This window comes from Vanessa cardui, chromosome 29, assembly GCF_905220365.1.
Source record: "Vanessa cardui chromosome 29, ilVanCard2.1, whole genome shotgun sequence".
NCBI classification, from domain to species: domain Eukaryota; kingdom Metazoa; phylum Arthropoda; class Insecta; order Lepidoptera; family Nymphalidae; genus Vanessa; species Vanessa cardui.
In genome coordinates, this window is record NC_061151.1 from 787,828 (window position 1) to 810,008 (window position 22,181).

General features: G+C 36.5%; 1 protein-coding gene across 1 annotated transcript in view; it reads left to right on the forward strand.

Moving 5' to 3' along the window:
- The window catches only part of LOC124541978 (ankyrin repeat domain-containing protein 50), an 80,779-nt gene that overhangs the window by 32,607 nt on the left and 25,991 nt on the right, over nucleotides 1-22,181 (forward strand). Inside the window, exons 2-18 of the mRNA XM_047119923.1 lie at nucleotides 2,359-2,983; nucleotides 3,996-4,147; nucleotides 5,931-6,128; nucleotides 6,578-6,696; nucleotides 8,331-8,467; nucleotides 8,769-8,863; nucleotides 9,470-9,540; nucleotides 10,070-10,796; nucleotides 11,792-11,926; nucleotides 12,697-12,796; nucleotides 13,170-13,269; nucleotides 14,026-14,148; nucleotides 15,093-15,226; nucleotides 15,899-16,057; nucleotides 17,152-17,238; nucleotides 17,731-17,857; nucleotides 18,487-18,562. Of these exons, the coding sequence (XP_046975879.1) occupies nucleotides 2,625-2,983; nucleotides 3,996-4,147; nucleotides 5,931-6,128; nucleotides 6,578-6,696; nucleotides 8,331-8,467; nucleotides 8,769-8,863; nucleotides 9,470-9,540; nucleotides 10,070-10,796; nucleotides 11,792-11,926; nucleotides 12,697-12,796; nucleotides 13,170-13,269; nucleotides 14,026-14,148; nucleotides 15,093-15,226; nucleotides 15,899-16,057; nucleotides 17,152-17,238; nucleotides 17,731-17,857; nucleotides 18,487-18,562 (2,899 nt within the window). The 5' untranslated portion in view covers nucleotides 2,359-2,624. The remainder of the gene's footprint in view (nucleotides 1-2,358; nucleotides 2,984-3,995; nucleotides 4,148-5,930; nucleotides 6,129-6,577; nucleotides 6,697-8,330; nucleotides 8,468-8,768; nucleotides 8,864-9,469; nucleotides 9,541-10,069; nucleotides 10,797-11,791; nucleotides 11,927-12,696; nucleotides 12,797-13,169; nucleotides 13,270-14,025; nucleotides 14,149-15,092; nucleotides 15,227-15,898; nucleotides 16,058-17,151; nucleotides 17,239-17,730; nucleotides 17,858-18,486; nucleotides 18,563-22,181) is intronic.

Consider the following 22,181-nt stretch of genomic DNA (forward strand, 5'->3'; position numbering starts at 1 on the left):
ATGCGCCAGTTTGTGTTTATAACTCATTTATTTACACAAACTATGTTCCTGTATTGGGGTGCCAGCGCCGCTGATAAAGAAGTATAGTACGTCAAAACTTAGATGTAGCGTCGGGAAATTCAATAAAACTGATCACAGCCGATTTACACAACCAATAGAATTACCTATCGCGCCATTCGACGCTATTCGTCGCTATAGATTCCCGCGTCAGTTCAACCCGAGGCTACAAGTGCATATTCAGTAAATAATTTAGTTTTGAATGCTCAAAAAACAAAATGTGTAGTTTTTACCCTACCTAATGTTAGCAAGCAAAATTATAATATATCTTTAAATGGTGACCGTCTTGAAGTAGCTGATACTACGGTGTTTTTAGGAATAGAATTAGATTCCAGACTTCAGTGGACCTCTCATTTATCATCCCTAACAGGAAGACTCAGCTCCGCAACATACGCGGTTAGAAAAGTTAGACAACTAACTGATATTGATACCGCTCGTTTAGTTTATTTTGGTTATTTTCACAGTATTATGTCATATGGCATATTACTTTGGGGTAACGCTGCAGATATTGAATCTGTCTTTATTTTACAAAAGAGAGCAATTCGGTTTATTTATAATCTTGGAGCTAGAGACTCTCTTCGGGATGTTTTTAACAGAGTAGGAATACTTACTGTTGCGTCGCAATATATTTACAACAATATCATGTATATTCACAGTAACATTGATCACTTTGATAAAATCAGTGATAATCATTGTATATGCACTAGAAGTAAGGATAAACTTATAACGCCAAGTTTCCGACTCCGCAAAGTCAATGGATCCTTCTTGGGGCAAGGTATCCGTTTCTATAATAAAATTCCGCAGAAATTTTTAACTTTGCCGTTTAGTAAATTCAAATCGTTTGTTAAAAATACATTGGTAGAAAAAGCATACTATTCGATACAAGATTTTGTAGATGATAAAAAAGCGTGGAGTTAATACCTGTTGACTTCCAAGCAGGATACATTAATTGAAATAATTGTATTTAATTAACATGACGTTGTATTTTTTAAATGTTAAAAAAGAGTAACTACTGAGTTTCTTGCCGGTTCTTCTCGGTAGAATCTACTTTCCGAACCGGTGGTAGCTTCACTTAATTGTAAAATGACGATTCAAAAGTGCTTATAAAAGCCTACTTGAATAAAGTTTATTTTGATTTTGATTTTATAAATCGACGCGTCAAATTGACGAATATATTAGGTCATATGATATTACAAGTTATAACGTTTGCGTAAAGATCATATTCACATAAGAAATGAATATTGATAATTTGGGATAGCGTACTTAATTCGGATGTGATCGGTTTTACGAATTTTGCCGATGCTACATCTAAGTTGTGTCGTACTATACTTAAAAGCCCTTATACTACTTGTTATGTCAAGGCGACCTTCTTTTGCCCTCCTGAAAGGGTTGAAAAGTTATTGAGAACAAGACCTAGGGCTCTAAGAGACCTAGATTACGTAGATATTTGTAAGCACTAAAAAGGCGTTCGCTTCTCGCGTTCTTCGTTTAATGAGCTTGCATAGTATTTATATTAGTATGCCCTAAATATCTCATTTTATAGTTTTACTTGTGTAAACTTCTAATTATAACTAAACACTGTACCTATTCTTCACCTATTTGTCGCACACATACGTAATGCATGACTTATATGGTTTTCATATGGATACCACGATAAGAACTGAACCAAATAATAAGAAAATGGGACCACATGGGAAGCACTAGCTTTCAAACAATAAAAAAATGATCAAAATCGGTGCACCCAGTGACAAGTTATGAGGAAATAAAAAAAAACAGACGAATTGATAACGTCCTTTCTGAAGTCGGTTGAAAAGCTTGTAATGAAACATTGAAATCGAATCATTAAGGGCATATATATACAAATATGAATTAAAAATAGCAACTCTATACATCTTGACCGCGTGCAATGGTGGCAAGAATGCTAGCAGCATTTCCCCGTTGAATCGCAATTCCGATCCTCTGGGCAAACGAACCAGCCCTGTCACCAGTGGTGGTATAAAGGAGAGGTATATGCTTATGTATAACACCACGCCTTAATTAACGCCACCACGAAGCCTTTTACACTTGTTAAGGTTACTGTTATTGTACATTTTTTGGCCTCCAAAGAACATGGTAACTATTTGGTTCTTGATCGGATTTGACCCCTTTAAGTAGTATACTTAAAGTTTCGCTTACAGATAATCAGATCGGATAAAAATAGCATTGAATTAAATATGTTATATTTATTATAATTTGCAATTTGTATATAATTTGCTAGATTATGCTAGAAATTCGTTTATAATTGTGTTTTCCTTGTTTCAGATAAAGCCCGGCTAAGCTGGACATCACAGAATGATCCATAAACAAAAATAAACCTACTACAAAGTCCTTAGAATGACTGGAATCTCCTTCGAACCTCACGTATGTGATAGAAACTACGTAAATATACCTATTTTAATACGAAAAATATCTTTTGAAGAATCGCGTTCCTGTAGAATTAGTGTCAATTAGCAGAAACCAAAGTAGTCAGGTGTTTAGGCCCTTCGTGGGGCGTTGAAATTATTTTTTCTAACCAAAGTTAGGTTAAGATGTCGAATATGCCAATATACAGCCAGGTGCTGCCCAAATCTCAGTATAAATCAAAGAATTCGAAAGGCGGCACCACGAGAGAAACTCGGGCTCAAAATTCGAGAGATTTTGACCCTCTTAATTTTAATCATGGGGGGAATATCCAAGTTCTGAATGCGCCGTTAGAGAGTAGAGTTGAGAAAATCGAGAAGAGGGAATCGAGGAGGAAAGACGAGACTCGGGCGAGGCGCACTCAGAACAGGAATGACGCAAATGAGGGGAAGGTGGAGGCGTATTTGCGGCAGAACCAGGTCAGCATACGGCAGCAGCAGCACCGGCACTCCGCCGTCCGGCAGGCGGAGCATCGAGTGAATTTAAGGTACTTCCAAAAAAGTTTCAGGTAACTATTTCATTTGGCAATCTTTTGAAGCCAAGATATTCTTAATTTAAAATGGAGAATTACCTCCATTTTTTAAATTAAGAATATCTTGGCTGATTGGTAAATAGGCTGTCTACTTTATAATTAGTGCATAACGGAGCCCTTTACATAGGAGATTTGCACTTTACAAAATATCTTAAGCTTAAACTCAAAGAGCTTTATTCAATATATATATATATATATACCGGTTCGGAAAAGAAAATACCCTGACCTGAAGGAACCGGCGAAAGAAACTCAGCGGGATTTTTTTTGTCTCATGTATTATAATATAAACAATATAAATGAAATGAAATAGCCAAGAGGCGATCGTTTCATTCCCAAGGTGTGCTATCGATCATAAACTCATTAATTAATAACCTTTTATATACAAGCATTCCTTAATATATTTTTCAATTTGACAACAGAGGCATTTTGAAGGCTTTCTGGAATCTATCCGAAAAAGTAATAAGTGATATCTCTTGTACCTGTAATTACACTGGCTCAATCTCACTTCAAATTAAAATATAACTTGTGTCACTGTTTCACATTAGAATACCTGAGAGGGATAGACAAGTGTGTACACATTTTCATGGGTACGCCACACTTTCTATGTTGTCTTGGTGTGTGTGTTTGTGGTGTTACTTCTGATCTTCCATAACACAAGTGCCTTAGCTACTTACATTGGGATCAGATTAATGTATGTGATGTTGTCTCATATAAAAGAGGGATGAAGTCTGGGTGGAATTACCCAGGCTTTAAGCTCCTTTAAATAAATCACATGAAATGCTGATGCATGAGCTCCAATTGTTATCATTATATTAACAATAGTTAATCATAAAGTACACGCAGTCTGCTGTCGATTGTTTAATGTAATGAATACTTGATGATATAAACTTATAACAAACGAACACAACGCCTTTTTATGTATTTAGTTTTGAGAAAAGTTGTCCAATATCCATTGTTTTCTTTCCAGATCTCTGCCGTTGAATGAAATGTCCGTTCGCGGCCATGATCGGACGCCAACTGATAGACATCGGGGATTCCCCGGCGATAGAGAAGCAGCCAGAGAGTATAGACGCGAGCGGGAGAGAGATAGAGATAGAGAGAGGGACTTCGATTTTGATGGTACGTTAAATTTGATTGTTTTATGACTACGCGATTCGTTACTGGCAATCTATACATATAATCAAATTGGATAGTCTGTTTGTAATATTAAAATAGCCCTTTTTACTCAATGCATATGTATGTATACACGGTATATATACCAAAATAACATTTTTTACAATTTTTGTCTCTGTCGATCTGTCTGTTTGTTAGTTCCGGCTAATCTTGAACGTATGGACCGATTTTGACGCGACTTTCACTGGCAGATAACTGATATAATAAGGAGCAACTTAGGCTACAATAATAGCTAGTATTAAATATGAAAATACATTTTTAGAAGCAATTGAATCTATACTAATATTATAAATGAGAAAGTAACTCTGTCTGTCTGTCAATACCAAACCAATGGACCGAATTTGGTGAAATTTAGTGTGAAGCAAACTTGAACTCCATGGAAGGACATAGGTTTGTTTTGCCTAATACATGTCATATCTAAAACGCCAAGCAGCGGGCTACAACTTGTTATTATGTTACGCGCAATTATATCGTTGATTCGTTTTGCAGAAGTCAGAAGTTATGGTGCCCTAAATTCTAATAGATTTAACACATTGCGACTACGACTCATGATCTTTGGGTAAATCATTTGATGCGTATTTCAAGGTTAACTTAACGACAATTATATTACGACACAAATTAGATGTAGCATCGGAAAATGCAATGAAATGAAAATAAAACCGATCACAGCCGATTTACACAACCAATAGAAATATCTCCCTATCGCGCCATTCGACGCTTTTCGTCGCTATAGATTCCCGCGTCAGTTCAACCCGAGTGCATGTAAATCGACGTGTCAAATTGACGAATATATTCGGTCATATGATACTACAAGTTATTACGTTTGCGTAAAGATCATATTCACATAAGAAATAAATATTGATTAAAAAATAAAATAAATAAATAAAAAAATAATATAAATAAATTTGGGATGGCGTACTCAATTCGGATGTGATCGGGTTTACGAATTTTGCCGATGCTACATCTGAGTTGTCTCGTACTTACTATACTTTACTAAAACAAGATAACTAGCTTCCATTAGCTATGTAACTTTAAAGTTAGGCTATTCTGTAAAAAGGAACTCAAATCTCATCGCAGAATTATTAAATGTCAGAAATTACAATAACAATTATAAAATTAATGGGACACATGTATCAAGGTATCTAAAATTAATAGGGCAATCGAGTTCTCAATATTTCACGAAGGATTTCTTGCTGGAGTGAAAAAAGTATAAAAGTAAGAACGTTACTTATGATTTGTACGTTGTAGTCATTATAAAAGTTTTGAGATATTCTTAGTTTAAATATTAGCAAGTTCAGTAATATATTGATGACGTTTAAAAAGTGCTTGTAAAGCCTAAAGAATCAATACATAGTATAAAACAAAATCGCTTTATCTGCCCCCTTTTTCCCTTTATTTACTTGGTGGTAGGGCTTCGTGCAAGCCCGTCTGGCTAGGTACCACCCACTAATCAGTTATTCTACCGCCAAACAACAGTACTCAGTATTTTTGTGTTTCGGTTTTAATGGTAAATGAGCCAGTGTAAGTACAGGCACAAGTGACATAAAATCTTAGTTCCCAAGGTTGGTGGCACATTGACGATGAAGGGAATAGTTAATATTTCTTACAACTTTGTCTATGGGTGATGGTGACCACTTATCATGGCCACCTAGGCCTATATGCTCTTCCACCAACCTATACCATAATTATTATTTTTTATCTAAATTAACCATTTCGTCGTTTCTTCCAGGGTCCCCATTGAGCCCAATAGCACCAAGGTCAGGGGATAAGGAGCGTCCAGTGCGCAAGTCGACGTCCGCGCAGCGCGTATCAGAGATGATATCGGCTGACAAGCGTCGGTTCTTCTGCAGGGAATGGGTGTTCCAGAAGATAGCTCATTGTCTGGAACAGAGGGCTGTTAGTAAAACAGCTGGTGCCTTGATTTTGGGTATGTAGCTCTTTAATTCATCAGCCATATTACATTTTTGATTATTGAAATTGAATTACTTTGTGTATGAGACACACTTATTCAGAAAAGTATAATAAAACAAAAGAAGAATAGGACACTCCATATCTATATATATACTAAAATTGGAGTGTCTGTTTGTAATATTAAAGTAGCCATTTTTTGCAATTTTTGTCCGTCTCTCTGTTTGTCTGTTTGTTCCGGGTAATCTCTGGAACGGCTGAATCGTTTTTGATGGGACTTTCACTGACAGATAACAGATATAATAAAGAGTAACTTAGGCTACAATAATATTTTTTTTCGTTAAATTCAAACGCGTACTATATCGCGGGCACATCTCGTATGTATAAATATATCTTACCAGAAAATTTTACTTGAACATTAATGTGTTTTTTTTTTGTAAGATGTTATGAATGAGTGAACGTTTGTAGGGGACGCCGGCAGCGGTAAGACAGCGCTCTGCCAGGAGCTGAGCCAGCCCGGCGCCGGCCCGCAGGCGCGCCAGCAGCGCGCACTCAACAGGCGACTCCTCGCCAGACATTTCCTGCAGGTAACTACTGTTAGGTTATAGTTAGTAACAGCCTGTAAATTTCCCACTGCTGGGCTAAGGCCTCCTCTTCTACTAAGGAGAGGGTTTGGAACATATTCCACCGCGCTGTTCCAATGCGGGTTGGTGGAATGCACACGTGGCAGATTTTATATGAAATTAGACACATGCAGGTTTCCTCACGCCTTTCCTTCACCGCCGAGCACGAGATGAATTATAAACACAAATTAAGGAAAATAAGTATCCAGTGGTGCTTGCCTGGGTTTGAACCCAAAATTATCGCGTATAATAACCACTGGGCCATCTCTGCTCAGCAGGTTATAATATGACACAACTCAGACGTAGCATCGGCAAAATTCGTAAAACCAATCACATCCGAATTTAGTGCGCTCTCACAAATTATCAATATTTATTTCTTATGTAAATATGATCTTTACACAAACGTACACGTCGTATGAACGTGATTCGTCAATTTGACACGTCGCTTTACACGCACTCGCTGTCTCGGGTTGAACTAACGCCAGAATCTATAGCGACGAATAGCGTCGAATGGCGCCATAGGGAGCTGTTTCTATTCGTTGTGTGAATCGGCAATAATCGGGTTTTATTGAATTTCCTGATGCTACATCTGATTTGTGTCTATAAATACCAAGTTATTTATAGACATCACTGTATTTCAATCATTTTAAGATCTTTTAAGATGTTATATGTAGTTAAAAGCTCTCTGCGAGTATTGTTGGCCGTCATTGATTGAGACTTAGAGAAGACAATGTACGCATGCCCTTATGAACTAAAGCACTACCATATATTTCGTTTGAGATAGACCTGGCAAAGGACATTATTACTTACTCAAATTCTAATCTCAGTGAAAGAAGTACATGTATTATAGATAAATAAATTACTAGCAATGTGATATTAGTTATGCTATGTTATGCACTAATATTTATTCAAACAACACTATTCCACATAACTACTTAAATTTTAATTTCCAAAATTGGGACAGTGACTTAAAATCATATAAAGTTCCTTGCCAGTTTTTCTCGGTAGAATCTACTTTCCAAATCGGTGATAACATCACTTGATATAGTTGTTAAATGACGATTCAAAAGTGCTTGTAAAAGCCTACTTGAATAAAGTATATTTTGATTTGAGATTATTCATGATCTCGACCAATTATACCTCTTGAATTCAAGGTCAACTACAACAACCTGTAAATTCCCACTGCTGGGCTATAGGCCTCCTCTCCCTTTAAGGAGAAGGTTTGGAACATATTCCACCACGCTGTTCCAATGCGGGTTGGTGGAATACACATGTGGCAGAATTTCTATGAAATTTGTCACATGCAGGTTTCCTCACGATGTTTTTCTTCACCGCTGAGCACGAGATGAATTATAAAGACAAATTAAGCACATGAATCAGCGGTGCTACCTGGGTTTGAACTCGCAATCATCGGTTAAGATGCACGCGTTCTAACCACTGGGCCATCTCGACTCAAATTCAAGGTCATAGTTGTTTATTTGTCTCTGCTCATCCTGTGTTTGTATTTGTGTGTGTGTGTGTGTGTGTGTGTGTGTGTGTGTGTGTGTGTGTGTGTGTGTGTGTGTGTTGTGTAATAAATAGTGTTCCTGTGTTCTCAGGGCCCCGGAGAAACCAGTCAACGTCCGGGCGAGTTCGTGCGTTCATTAGCGATGCAGATATTAAGCCACTCCTCCCACGCGCGACCCAACGAAAGAGACCACTCACCCAAAGAGGACAGTACGCCTAATAGCAATAGGTATTCTAGATATTTCCATATGTTAATTGACATATACATATCTATGTATAATATGTCAGTCAGAAAAGAATCACCAGTCCATTAAGAGTTACTTTATTATGCCTCGTATATATATACGGTGACAAGAAGCCTTCAAACTTAGATCTAATAATATTTAAAAAGTACTGTATGCAGAAAAATAAATCATAATTATTATGCATCTAAATGTAACATTTTTTGTGCTGACTGTACTTTTGTAATAATTGTTATAAATTAAAATATTAATGAAAATGCACGTTTTTAAATGATTAATTGTTTTCAGAAGAAATTCTACGGAGGAAAATTTAATAATGCGTTTCAAAGATTTGGGAGATGACGGGGAGGAGAGCTCGAAACCTCTGCTAGCGGATAGCGAAGGTACAACACTATACTTTATCGATAAAAAGGTTAAAATAGTATTATTTGATGTTATCGATAATTTATTATCGATAACATCAAATAATACTATTTTAACAGTTTCGCTGGTTCCTTGATAAAAAATTACTTGTTCTATTGTTAAGATACTTCGAAATATAATCAATTTACCATGTCCAAAATTAAAAAAGTTTATTAAAATTTAATAAATAAATATTATTATACATTAATAAAATACTTTTTAGGTCAAAACAGTTTATTCAAGTAGACTTTTACAAGCACTTTTGAATCATCTAACAACTATCTATCTAAATAAAACTAGCTATAACGGATTTGAATCGCGTATATTAATTATTTTTAACAACCCGACGTTTCGAGCACTTTACAGCGTTCGTGGTCACGGGTAGACCCGTGACCACGAACGCTGTAAAGTGTTTAAGTTTTATTTCAATGTGTAATCGCGAAATTTTAAGACAACATTAACTATCTATCTATATATAACTATCAAGTGAAGCTACCACCGGTTCGGAAAGTAGATTCTACTGAGAAGAACCGGCAAAAAGCTATACATTATTGTATATAATAATAATCCCCCCTTTTTTCTTTCAGCTGACACCCGCACGGATGAAGAGGAGTGTCGCGCCGGAGCGGATGCGCCCCTCAGCAGCGCTCAGATACATGTCAGTATATACGAGTTACACGAATCAAGCATTCATTATACTAGTAGTCGCCCGCGGATTATCTCGCGTTTTAGCGTGCTGGTTGTCATGTGTGAAGCAAAAAAAGTAGCCTATGTCCTTTCTTGGAGTTTAAGTTTACTTCATACCAAATTTCATCAAATTCGGTTCAGTCGTTTGGTCGTTAAAGAGTAACAGAGAAAGAGAGTCACTTTCACATTTATAATATTAATAAAGATAAACTAGACTGGATGTTCAGAGTTAAATAAAATTTGACCTTGAATTAATAAATATCGAAAAATATCAGCCAAATGGCACATGGCTTGTGGAAAAATGAACTCCAAATGACTTAGTAAGGCTCACGACCATCTTTTAATAAGATTTAATGACAAATCAGTATTATATATAATGATCACTAATATAACAATATCGATCTTGATTCTAGATTAATTCTAAAAATAATCATTAATTACCAAAGGTAGGTTATCTACACGTCACTTAACATTAATATGAGTATCATAAATCTTTACAGTTGCCAGAAATCTTGCCTCGAGCCAGCGTCAAACCGACCAATCCCTTCGTGAACGACGAGCAGTCAGAGAGTCGCCTCTACGAGAACCACGAAAATCTGTTCCTACGTAACATTTCTCAGCGGCAATCCAAAGAACTGAGGAATTCCAGACTGCTCCGTCAGAGCTCCGAGCCGCTGACGGAGAAAAAGACAACAGTCCTACAAAAGAGCCTTTCAACGGAACAGAGGGATGACGAGAAGACCAGGGAATCCAAAGAGATCAACAATAGTCCGCCGAAATCGAGGATTCCAGTTGCGAATTTCCGTTACCCGAATAAAAGCGACCTCAGGCCGAATTCAGCCGAGAATTCGCCGAAGAAAACCGAAGCCAGACCCCCATCACCCAAGGATGACGAGCTACCGGAGTACCAGAACATAGTCCATCAGCCGGAAGATGACTTACAGACGGATTTGGAGAAGCTGCTTGAGAAGAAACGATCAGCTTCCGAAGATGTTCCACCACCGATACCAAGTCTACCCGTCAATCCTAGAACGTTGATAGCTAATGCGTATTATGAGAAACTTCTGTCAGAAACTGAGATTCAACAGGCGTTGCTTCCTCAGAATTTGGACAAGAATCCTGATGAGTGTTTCAAGAAGGCGATACTGTTTCCGTTGTTGGAGATAGACCCTCCGAAACAATGTTTGTTTCTATTGGTCGACGCGATCGACGAAGGCTCTACGACTGGTGAGTTACGGTCATTAATAGTAGATTAAAAGCTGGTCATATTACCACTGACATAAACGACGACCTCCGAGGTCCCGGGCTCGATTCCCGAAAGAAAGTTCATTAGTTTTCTATGTTATTTTTGGTCTTTGTGTTTGTGGGTCTCGTTATTTCTGATTTTCCATAACACAAGTGCTTTAGATACTCACATTGGGATCGGAGTAATGTATGTGATGTTGTGTCTGAGGTCACCACATTTCTCAGATATGGGTTGGTAAATACATTTTATCGGTGGTAGGGCTTTGTGTAAGCCCTTCAGGCTAGGTACCAGCCACTCATCAAATAGTCTACCGACAAACAACAGTACTTAGTGTTGCTGGGTTCAGTTTAAAGGGTGAGTGAGCCAGTGTTACTACAAAAGGGACATAACGTCGTAGTTCCCAAGGTTGGTGGAGCATTGGCGATGTAAGGAACGGTTATATTTCTTGGTGAATACATACCATCAGGTAGCCCACATGCTTGTCCGCAAACATATAGAATAAAAAAAATTGTGATAGTTTTTTTTCGGGAGTCCTGCTGATTACGTTACGTTGTTTTACATAACTGTGCATGTGAATTATAAACACAAAACGCTTGCCTTGTGTGTGTGGACACACACAGATTATTTATGATTCATTTGTTATATTCATTATTAACTAACATGACTGTATTTTTTTTTAAATGTTGAAAAAGAGTAACTACTGAGTTTCTTGCCGGTTCTTCTCGGTAGAATCTACTTTCCGAACCGGTGGTAGTTTCACTTAATTGTTAAATGACGATTCAAAAGTGCTTGTAAAAGCCTACTTGAATAAAGTATACTTTGATTTTGATTTTTGATATACCCACTTGGAAAACATGATTTATTATAATGAAAATTATAAAGTATTTATTCATAATAGAGATGAATTTAGTTATTATTGATTGCACTATAAGTTTGTATATGTTATCCGATATTTCAGGGTCGAGCTGCACCCCAGGGTCGTGCGAGGGCGAGGGCGCGGAGGGCGGCGTGGGGGCGCTGCTGGCGAGACATCAGCATCTCCTGCCACACTGGCTGTTGCTGGTCGCCAGCGCCAGGCGACACTCGCGACCACTCACTAAGATGTTCACAGGTGATTAAAAGAGTACTTTTTAGAAAGAAACGCCTGGAGTTAGGCTCGGGTTCCATCATAAGACGCTAATTACTGTCAATAACAGCATTGTAAATGTGTTTATTTGAAAAGAGCAACTATGCGAGTTTCTTGCCGTTTCTTCTCGCTAGAAGCTGCTTTCCGAAACGGTGGTAGTATTTGATTATTGACGATTCAAAAACGCTTCATTGTGAAGTTTACTTGAATAAAATTGATTTGATTTGATTTGATTTGATTTGATTTGATCTGGAGATCTATTCAGCTTATGATTTATGACCACGAAATGATATTTCAAGGTCAAACTAGGATAATTAATTATATTGTCTTTTTTGAATGGACTTTTAATCTATACATATAATAATATTGGAGTTTGTAATATTAAAATAGCCCTTATTCAATGCATATGTATCTACGGTACATATATACCAAAATAACATTTTTTACAATTTTTGTCGGTCTGTCTGTCTGTTTGTTTGTTTCGGCTAATCTCTGGAAGGGCTGGACCGATTTTGACGGGACTTTCACTGGCAGATAACTGATATAATAAGGAGTAACTTAGGGCAGGTTTTTTTTGTTAAATTCAAACGCGTACAATGTTGCGGGCACACCTAGTATATATAATCTGTACAGGTTATACTGCAAATACATTTGACCTAAGTATAAATTCCACTTCCTAACATAAACACCTTGAGTGTCTATTGAAACAATCAAATCCAAGTATCAGCTGATCTGATGACTGTTTACAATTTCAGGGTTCCGCAAGATAACTCTCGACGAACTCCAGCGTGCTCACGTCTCGGCGGACGTGCAGCGCTACGTGCTCGCCCGCTTGGATACGGAACCTAGATTACGGTATGCAACAAACAACAGCCTGTAAATTTCCCACTGCTGGGCTAAGGCCTCGCCCTTTGAGGAGAAGTTTTGAAACATATTCAACCACGCTGTGCCTATTGGTTGTTGGAATACACATGAGGCAGAATTTCTGTGAAATTAGACACATGCAGGTTTCCTCACGATGTTTTCCATCATCGAATACGAGATTAAAGCACATCAATATTCAGTGATGTTTGAATTCGCGATCATCGGTTAAGATGCACGCGTTCTAACCGCTGGGCCATCTCGGCTCTTACGGTATATAGTTTTAATCTTACTGAGTTTTCTTATTTGATAAGAACAGCGTTGCAGTGATGTGGAATTTTGGATTGTATTCTTGTGTATTTTACAGAGCGCGAGTGTCCAGCGATTCTGCAGCGGCTGCAGCGGCCGCGGCGGCGCTGGATCACTTGCGAATCAAGAGTGATGGCTGTTTACTTTATTTGGAGAAGGTTTGTTGCAATTTAATTATTATCTTCAGTATATTTACAATACTATGTATATCCAAGCAGTGATTGACCTTGAAAACTAAAAATTTTTAACAAGTCATTTAAAAAATCTTGCGTAGAGAGATTTTATTATAAGATAAAATAGGTATTGCATGTGATTTTTCTGCTTAATTAAAGCAGTGACCCCAACAAATTTATTTAATAAAAATAGAGATGTACGGTTAGCAAAATAAATATGTATATTTCCTTTCACACTTTTCACTTATCCTGACAATTGCAAACACTAAAAATATTATTATTTGATACATGCAATCATTGCCTTGATATAAATTAAATCAAATCAAATATTTATTTATTGTTATAACATCAAATTACATATCTCAAAGTAACTGTACAGGGTACAGAGCCTCTTTGAAGAGAGTCTTTAAACTAGGAGAACCCGTATCTTAGGGGCCAATGACTACCCAATCAGTGTTTTTGTTCAACTTTAAATTTAATGCTTCAATATATTAATAGATTACAAAGAAAAATAAGCGCAATGGACATAGATTTCGTAACTAATAAATACTTTTAGATTCGTTATTTGCGTTCTTAAATTGTTATTTGCAAGAAGTGTAACGGGGAAATGCTGCTAGCATTGTTGCCACCATTGCACGCGTTCAAGATTTATACAGTAACTAGTTTTAGTTCATATTTGTATATATTTAAGCATTTAATGTTATTAATTCTTATGTTAATAATGAAATATGCCTTCAACAGGTACTGGATGGAGTTGCGGACGGCTTTATAGCCCTGCGTGAAATCCGCGAGATCCCCGGCACCCTCAATGGTCTCTACCTGTGGCTGGCGCAGCGCCTGTTTCACGGGAGACGATTCAATAAGGTACGGATTTAGTAAATTTTTGATGAACTGCCTCGAAGATGGTTACTTGCCTAATGTTGTGCCTCGTATATTAAGAACGATATGAGACGCACTATTAGATATTCTATCGCCAAACAATAGTATTTAGCATTTTTGGGTTCCGGTTTGAAGTGAGTCAGTAAAATGACAGGTACAAGGGATACAAAATCTTATTTTCCAAAGTTGATGGCGCATTGGTAATGTTAGGAATGGTTATTATTTCGGCGCCATTGTTTATGGGCGGTGGTAACCACTTACCATCGTACCGTTTTCTGCTAATGAAGATTGTTAAATGATGATAAATTGAATGCTAAATGCCAGTTCATAGCATGATTGCACAAAGATTTTATGTGTATGTGTGTGAGGAAGAAGGGGAGGGGAGCTCACTTCTTCAAATCAATTCTAAATTTATCTTAATCAAATTGAAACCGAACAATTGCTGATTAACAATATTCCTATTATATGAACACGTCAAACTACTACTACACAACTAATAATTAGTAGTTTTCACTCATTTTTGATCGAGAAAGAAACTATCACACTATTTACTCGGTAGTAGGGCTTTGTGCAAGCCCGTCTGGGTAGGTATCACCCACTAATCAGTTATTCTACCGCCAAACAACAGTACGCAGTATTGTTGTGTTCCGGTTTGAAGGGTGAGTGAGCCAGTGTAACAACAGGCACAAGGGACATAGCATCTTAGTTCCCAAGGTTGGTGGCGCATTGACGATGTAAGGAATAGTTAATATTTCTTATAGCGTCATTGTCTATGGGTGACGGTGACCACTTACCATCAGGTGGCCCATATGCTCGTGCGCCAAACTATATCATAAAAAATAAAAGAAAATTTCATATCTTGATATGCCATTATACTACCAATGTGAATAATTGCCATGAAGTTTCTGCAGCTTAGTTTCGTTTCCCAGGTCCGCCTGTTACTAGATGTGCTGCTGGCCGCCCGCTGTGGCGTGACTGAGGACATGCTGTACAAGTGCCTGCTCAGCAAGGAGTATAGCGTCACGCGCGAGGACTTCAACCGCCGTCTACATCTCTTACGACGGTTAGTTCTATCCTTGTCTTAACTATTGAATAGGAAGGAGAAAGAAATAATTAACGTAGGATTATATTGTGTGTGTTTTTAAATGTTTATTTGTAAAATTGTAGTCCAAAACAGCTAATAATATATTTAAATTAATATTTTTATTAGGATTTTGTCTATTGTTTATTAAGAAATCAAATGAATGCGGACCGAAGTGAGATTTGCAGCGTTCAAATAATTAATATACATTTCGTACCGACTAGAAGTAAAAAGTCTTTTTGTGTAAAGAAATGACTCTAATAATATAAATATTATTAATAACTTAATTTAATTATGATAAATAGAAAACGAACGGACATAAATGATATGTCTAAGTACTAAAACTTCCCACCAAAAAGTAAATCCAAGATTAAGTGACAGGCGACCGCGCGCTCTTTTTTTTAAAGTTACTACAAGGTATTGATGCATTGAGCCATAAATTCCATTGAAATAGTTAGAAATGTTTGCATTTACAATTGATTGTAATCATTCAAAAAGTCAATAAAATATTTGTAACAAATTTTTTTTTAAATATATTTTTTGTTGTTGGCAAGTCAGGCAAATTAAATCGCCACATATTCATATGGCAACCTCAACACAAATATGGCGTATATAGTATATTACGTAAGTTACTAATTAGTCTATGATGTCCAGGATCCTGGTGATGGAGCGCTCGACGGGCTACCTAAGCCTGTTCCACCACTCGTTCGCGACGTGGCTGCTGGACGTGAAACACTGCACGCGCCGCTACCTGTGCGCGCCCGCCGACGGCCACGCCGCGCTCGCCATGTACTACACGCTCGACGCCAAGCGGTGAGTGCCCCCTTTTCTTTTATTGATTTTTTTTTCTCGTTGGAAAAACGCATTACGCGCTTCCCCCACGTAATGGAAAGTGGGGGGGGTGTGGTACTCTCCGGTTACCTGGACGCCGAGTGCGCCCAAGTACGCCGGGTTTACCTACTAAAAAACCAGCGGTACCCTCTCCGTCTTTCGATGGACGCCACGGGATCGCTTACGAATGCTACCGTGACGCCCTGACGGTCGGCCCACCTATGCGGGCCTCTAACACCTAGGGGTGATTCCCGGGGTACTGGGACCCCCCTAGTCCCTGTGGCGCCTATTGATGACTAATTTTCCTCCTACCCGGTCGTCTTCTGCGGAGGAAGTCAGCGGCGGCAAAGCGGTGAGTGCCGCCTGCATAAACACAAACCATTAGTCACAGTACACTGGTCAAGAAGGCGTGTATTCGATGCAAGATTATGGAGACGATGAAGCGTTGAGTTAATACTTGTTCTTTCAGGCAGGATATATTACATACATAATTGTAATTAATTAACTGTATTTTTAAATGTTGAAAAAGAGTAGCTTCTGTATTTCTTGCCGGTTCTTCTCGGTAGAATCTATTTTCTGAAACGGTGATAGCTTCACTCAATGTAGTCGTTAAATGACGATTCAAGAGTATATTTTGATTTGATTTGATTTGCGTGCCCATAGCGTCTATACGCTGACCGCTTAACCGAATTTGATGAAATTTGCTATGAAGGAAATTTGAACTCTAAAAAAGGACATAGGCTACTTTTGCCGAACACGTGACAACCAACACCCTATAACGCGAGCTTCTGGCGTTTTAATGCTAGTATTTGTATATTACACACCAACGATAATGATTGTCATTCATTATTTACCCAAAAATCCCAAATATTTAACTTAACAATTTGACCGATGAAAACAAAAATGTGACGTCATCAAAATAAGGGATAGCGTTTTTTAAAATTTAATTTAATTTTTCGACAAGAAAACGTGTTTGTTTTGCCAAATCATATATATTTTGTGGCTTTATGGTAGAAAGATCAGTATTTTGAAGTACTTTTTCGAAAATAGTAGAATACCGTATACTCTTGTTTCAGGCTGAGCGCTCTCGAGATCCACAACTACGTGTACCACATGACACATATAGAGCAACATTTAGCGTCGCAAAAAAAGAACAAAACTAGGTAAGTCCTATCAAATATTTAAGTAACAACACCAACCTGTAAATTTCTCACTGCCGGGCTAAGGCTCTCCCTTCGAAGAGAAGGTTTGGAGCATATTCCACAACGCTCCTCTAATGCGGGTTAGTGGATTGCCATGTGAAATTAGACACATGCAGGTTTCCTTACAATGTTTTCGAGCACGTGATGAATTATAAACGCAAATTAAGCACATGAATATTCAGTGGTGCTTGCGTGAGTTTGAACACGCAATCATCGGTTAAGATGCACGCGTTCTAAATGGGCCATCTCGGACAAACATTTAAAGAAACTTATGACGATAAATCGCCTTATACCGTCATATCTCTGCAAATTATCAATGTCAAATTTGTTCTCTATTAGCAACGGATTACGGTCGAAATTCGTCCAATAGCTTAAGCATACTATCCTTTACCGTTTTCAAGAGGAAGTTGCCTAAAGTTTGACCATAAATAAGTCGAGTGCTCCTTTTTTCAGCGATGACAACGAACCTCTAGATCTCCATACGCTGATCCTGCTTTGGGTTCTGGATTCCGGATGTGACGTCGAGGCAGCTCTGAAACGAGAAATCGAAGTAAAACATGCTGATATAGAAAATACGATGGTAATTTTTTTATATTATTATCACTACATAGTATAAAATAAAGTCGCTTTTTTTGTCCCTATGTATGCAAAAATTTTTGAAACTACGCAACGGATTTTGATGCTATTATTTTTAATAGATAGAGTGATTCGATGAGAAGGTTTTTATATATAATACATGGTCAATTTAGTAAAGAAACACTGATAATTTTAGAAGTTTCTAGTGTGATGTCATATCATCATCTAGCGATCCGCTTCAAACAAATCAGTACGACACAAATTAGATGTAGCATCGGAAAATATAGCATGCAATGGAATGAAAATCAAACCGATTACTGCCGATTCACACAACCAATAGAAATAGCTCCCTATCGCTCCATTCGACGCTATTCGTCGCTATAGATTCACGCGTTAGAGAAAGCAAGTGCAAGTAAATCGACGCGTCAAATTGACGAATATATTAGGTCATATAATGTAACAAGTTATAACGTTTGTGTAAAGATCATATTCGCATAAGAAATAAATATTGATAATTTGGGATGGCGTACTCAATTCGGATGTGATCGGTTTTACGGATTTTGCCGATGCTACATCTAAGTTGTGTCGTACTATACTTAGATCTTGACTCCTAAACGATTATATCTGTTTCAGAATGAAGATACTAAATTGGAAGACAAGGATTTGGATCCGGAGTCCGAAGGCAGGGAATCAACATCTTGTAGATCACGTAAGTTTTATAGGCCTTTATGCTGTTTTTTTTCTGACTGCTATCCCAGTCCAATACAGCGTTACGTTTTATCGTCTGTTTTGACCACGTGACCTGGAGGGGGGGGGGTTCTTGATAGATACCTTATGTCATAGTCTTCTAGAAAGTGTCACATGCCTTACCACCATATGGGTTCTTGAATAAATATTTGCATGTGTCTAATTTCAACAAAATTCTGCCACATGTGCATTCCACAAACCCGAATTGGAAAAGCATTGTGGAATATGTTCCAAATCTTCTCCTCAAAGGGAGGGGAGGCCTTGGCCCAGCAATGGGAAATTTACAGGCTGCTGTTGTTGTTGACATATCTTTTCAACTTAATCGAAAAAAGCATGTTTAACATATACAATCTGTATTATGTTGAAAAAATAAATAATAAGCTATTCTAGTATGCGGTTAAACAACACATATCAAAGAATCCCATTTTACATTTAAATTATAATTATCTTACGGAAAAACAACGGTCTAAAGTCTACCCCTGTGTTTTCCTTGTAATGAGGATTAATTTTACGCTTTATAGCAATTAAATGTATTACTATTAAGCGCACGGGGTTTCACTCACGTTTTGGAGAATTGCTTTTCATGTGTCAGGAAAAAATAGCCTATGGACATAGGCTATTTCTTTCCTTCTTTCTTTCTTAGAGTTTAAGTTTGCTTCATGCCATATTTTATTAAATTCGGTTTAGCGGTTTGGTCGTGAAAGAGAGACAGACAGACAAACTGAGTTTCTTTCACATATATAATATTATAATATAGATTATCAGCTTACTGTAAACAAGCATTAACGTACTTTTTTCATTTTATTTGTGTTTTTTTTTTTTATTTAAATAAGAACTAAATTTGGTCAATTTTCAATCATAGCTAACAACACTACCAATCACCATTTTTATTCATTTTGTCCAGCTGTGGGGTTATTTAAACCTTTTTAATTTGCGTTATCACCTAAAATTCGTGTTAAAATTTAGTTATTTTTTTGGCAATTTTTAATCAGTTCTCTGAAACTCCATATCGGTATATGATTAATTCAAAGATTCTTTAAACTGTACATATATAAAAGATTTATGTTTAATTATGTAACAATATATTATGCATTTCCAAAATGAATTTATTCATGTTGTAGTATTATAATAAAATATAAGGGGATAACAATTAAAATTGGTTGAATTACTAAACTATTTGTTTTTTTTTTGTGGTTTCGTTTGCGATACTATTTTTGTTGTTAATTTGAAAATATGTTACTATAATACACAAAAAAATGTTTGAAATAGATGCGTCACATTTTAATTCCTATCTTCTCGCTAGGAATGCAAAAATTTTATTTTTGTTAAACATTTAAATTATACATATATTTTAAATCTTTTTAAACGATATATTAATTAAACATCGACAAAGTCGCGCGATATTATTCTCTTACATTTAATCTAGTTACAGCTAATTATTTTATCATATCCTGTCATTACAGTATAAGCTATATATTTAAATTTCAACTTTATATCAATGTAGCAGAGTTTAAAATTGTTTATTAATAAAACAAGATATAACACTTGCGTTATATATAGTATGTTAGTGTTGAACTGTAGGTCACAAGGAAGAGACGTTTTAATTATTAAATAATTAATTAATTAGTGGATTAATTAATATAAAATAAATCATAGGTTATGCTGTGATGTTTTTGTGTTACATGTGATTGTTTTTTGTTAATTTGAAATGTGTGATTTAAGTGTGTACAAGACTTTTACGATCGCAGATGTTATGAATATTTATGATTTTATATGTATGTATTGTTTTGTTTATTGTTTTAATTGGTGGTAGTGTGCAAGGTCCTCTGGTTAGGTACCATCATTATCATGATATATTCTACCGCTAAACAGTAGTATTTTTGTGTTCCAGTTTGAAGTAAGTGAGCCAGTGTAACTACAGGTATAAGGGACATCAGTGGCGGATTTACAAATTTGCCGCTAGTAGGCTAGTAGGCTATTAAATTTTTGCCGCTCCTACTGACTTCTGAAATTCAATACGTTAGTTTAGTTCACAATCATGTTAATAGCATTTATTCTGAAATTGGAACTTTATGATTTGTGTTCTATCGTCCTCATCACATCGGCTTTTTCCCGTTATTAGTATGATTATGAACTAGGTGATATTTCTGCCAGTTACTAGATTATTTTATGCGATTGGCAAGTATACGGATTACAGGCGTAATGTGTATACATATAATTGTAATTCTTTTTTTATGTCTGTAAGATAACAAATTTGAGCTAAATTTGTCGCCCCTCTAAATCTGCCGCCCTAGGCTCCAGCCTACTTAGCCTACTGGTAAATCCGCCACTGAGGGACATAATATTGTTTCCAAGGTTGATGTCACTTTGACTGTTTAGGAAATAGTTAACAGTTCATACGGCGTTAATGATGTTAGTAGTGACCACTTACCATCAAGGAGACCGTTTACTGGTTTGTCTACTAATATCAAATAATAATTAAAACCCACCACTGGTCCGAAATATAGATTCCACCAAGAAAATCGACCGGGGTAACTTTTTTCCTGTTTTCTCCAAAAATCAAAATATGCTTTATCCAATTTTCAAGCACTTTTGAATTGTCATTTTGGGAAAATCAAATCTACAACCAGTTTTGAATGCAAATTCCAATCGACAAGAAATTCAGTAATTACTCTTTACCAATATTTGAGTTACAGAGTTATGTCAATTAAATACTAATTATGGCAGTTATTATATTATTAAACATGTATTTAATATATCCTGCCTGGAAGTCAACAAGTATTTGCTCCACGCTATTTTGTCCTCCATGTAATCTTGCATTGAATAATATGCCTTTGTTATTAATGTTTATCTAACTAATTATTAATTAATCAATAAGTAAGTTTAATTTTAATATTGTATTGTAAAAATTGAACATTTCGAAAACCTGACTGACTCTTTTTAAATTAATCCGTCGAGCAAGATTTCTTAGTTCAATTAAATCACGTAGACAGAAAAAAGCATTACAATTAAAATTAAAGACATTTGGTTAAACTACATTTGTGTAACATATATCGATACATAGATATATCATACAACATTACACAGTATAAAACAAAGTCGCTTAACGCTGTCCTTATGTAACGAATTTTGATACGATTTTTTTTAATGGATAGAGTGATTCGAGAGGAAGGTTTTTGTATATAATACATGGATAAGATAGTAGAGCTGATAATTTTAGAAGTTTCTAATGTGATGTCGTAAATAAATAAAGTCTGTAGTATATTTTGGATCAGTATTGCACCCGTGCGAAACTGGGGCGGGTCGCTAGTATTCGTATGTATAATTTTACCACAAAAACGTCATTAGTACGTCATTTGAGTAATTCACGTGAACGATTTAGTGACAGGAAAGCACGCTTTGCACGTCCATTCTTTTCCAGCTAAAGTATCAAAGGAATTGTCTTTTTTGCGGAAAAATAAGCTTTATTTCCTGTAGCGATGATTCATTTTTTTATTCATTATTTTTATTAAACTTAATTGGAATGTAAACGTAATAACATTATATTGCAAATAATAATGAATGCAGATTGAAGTGAACTG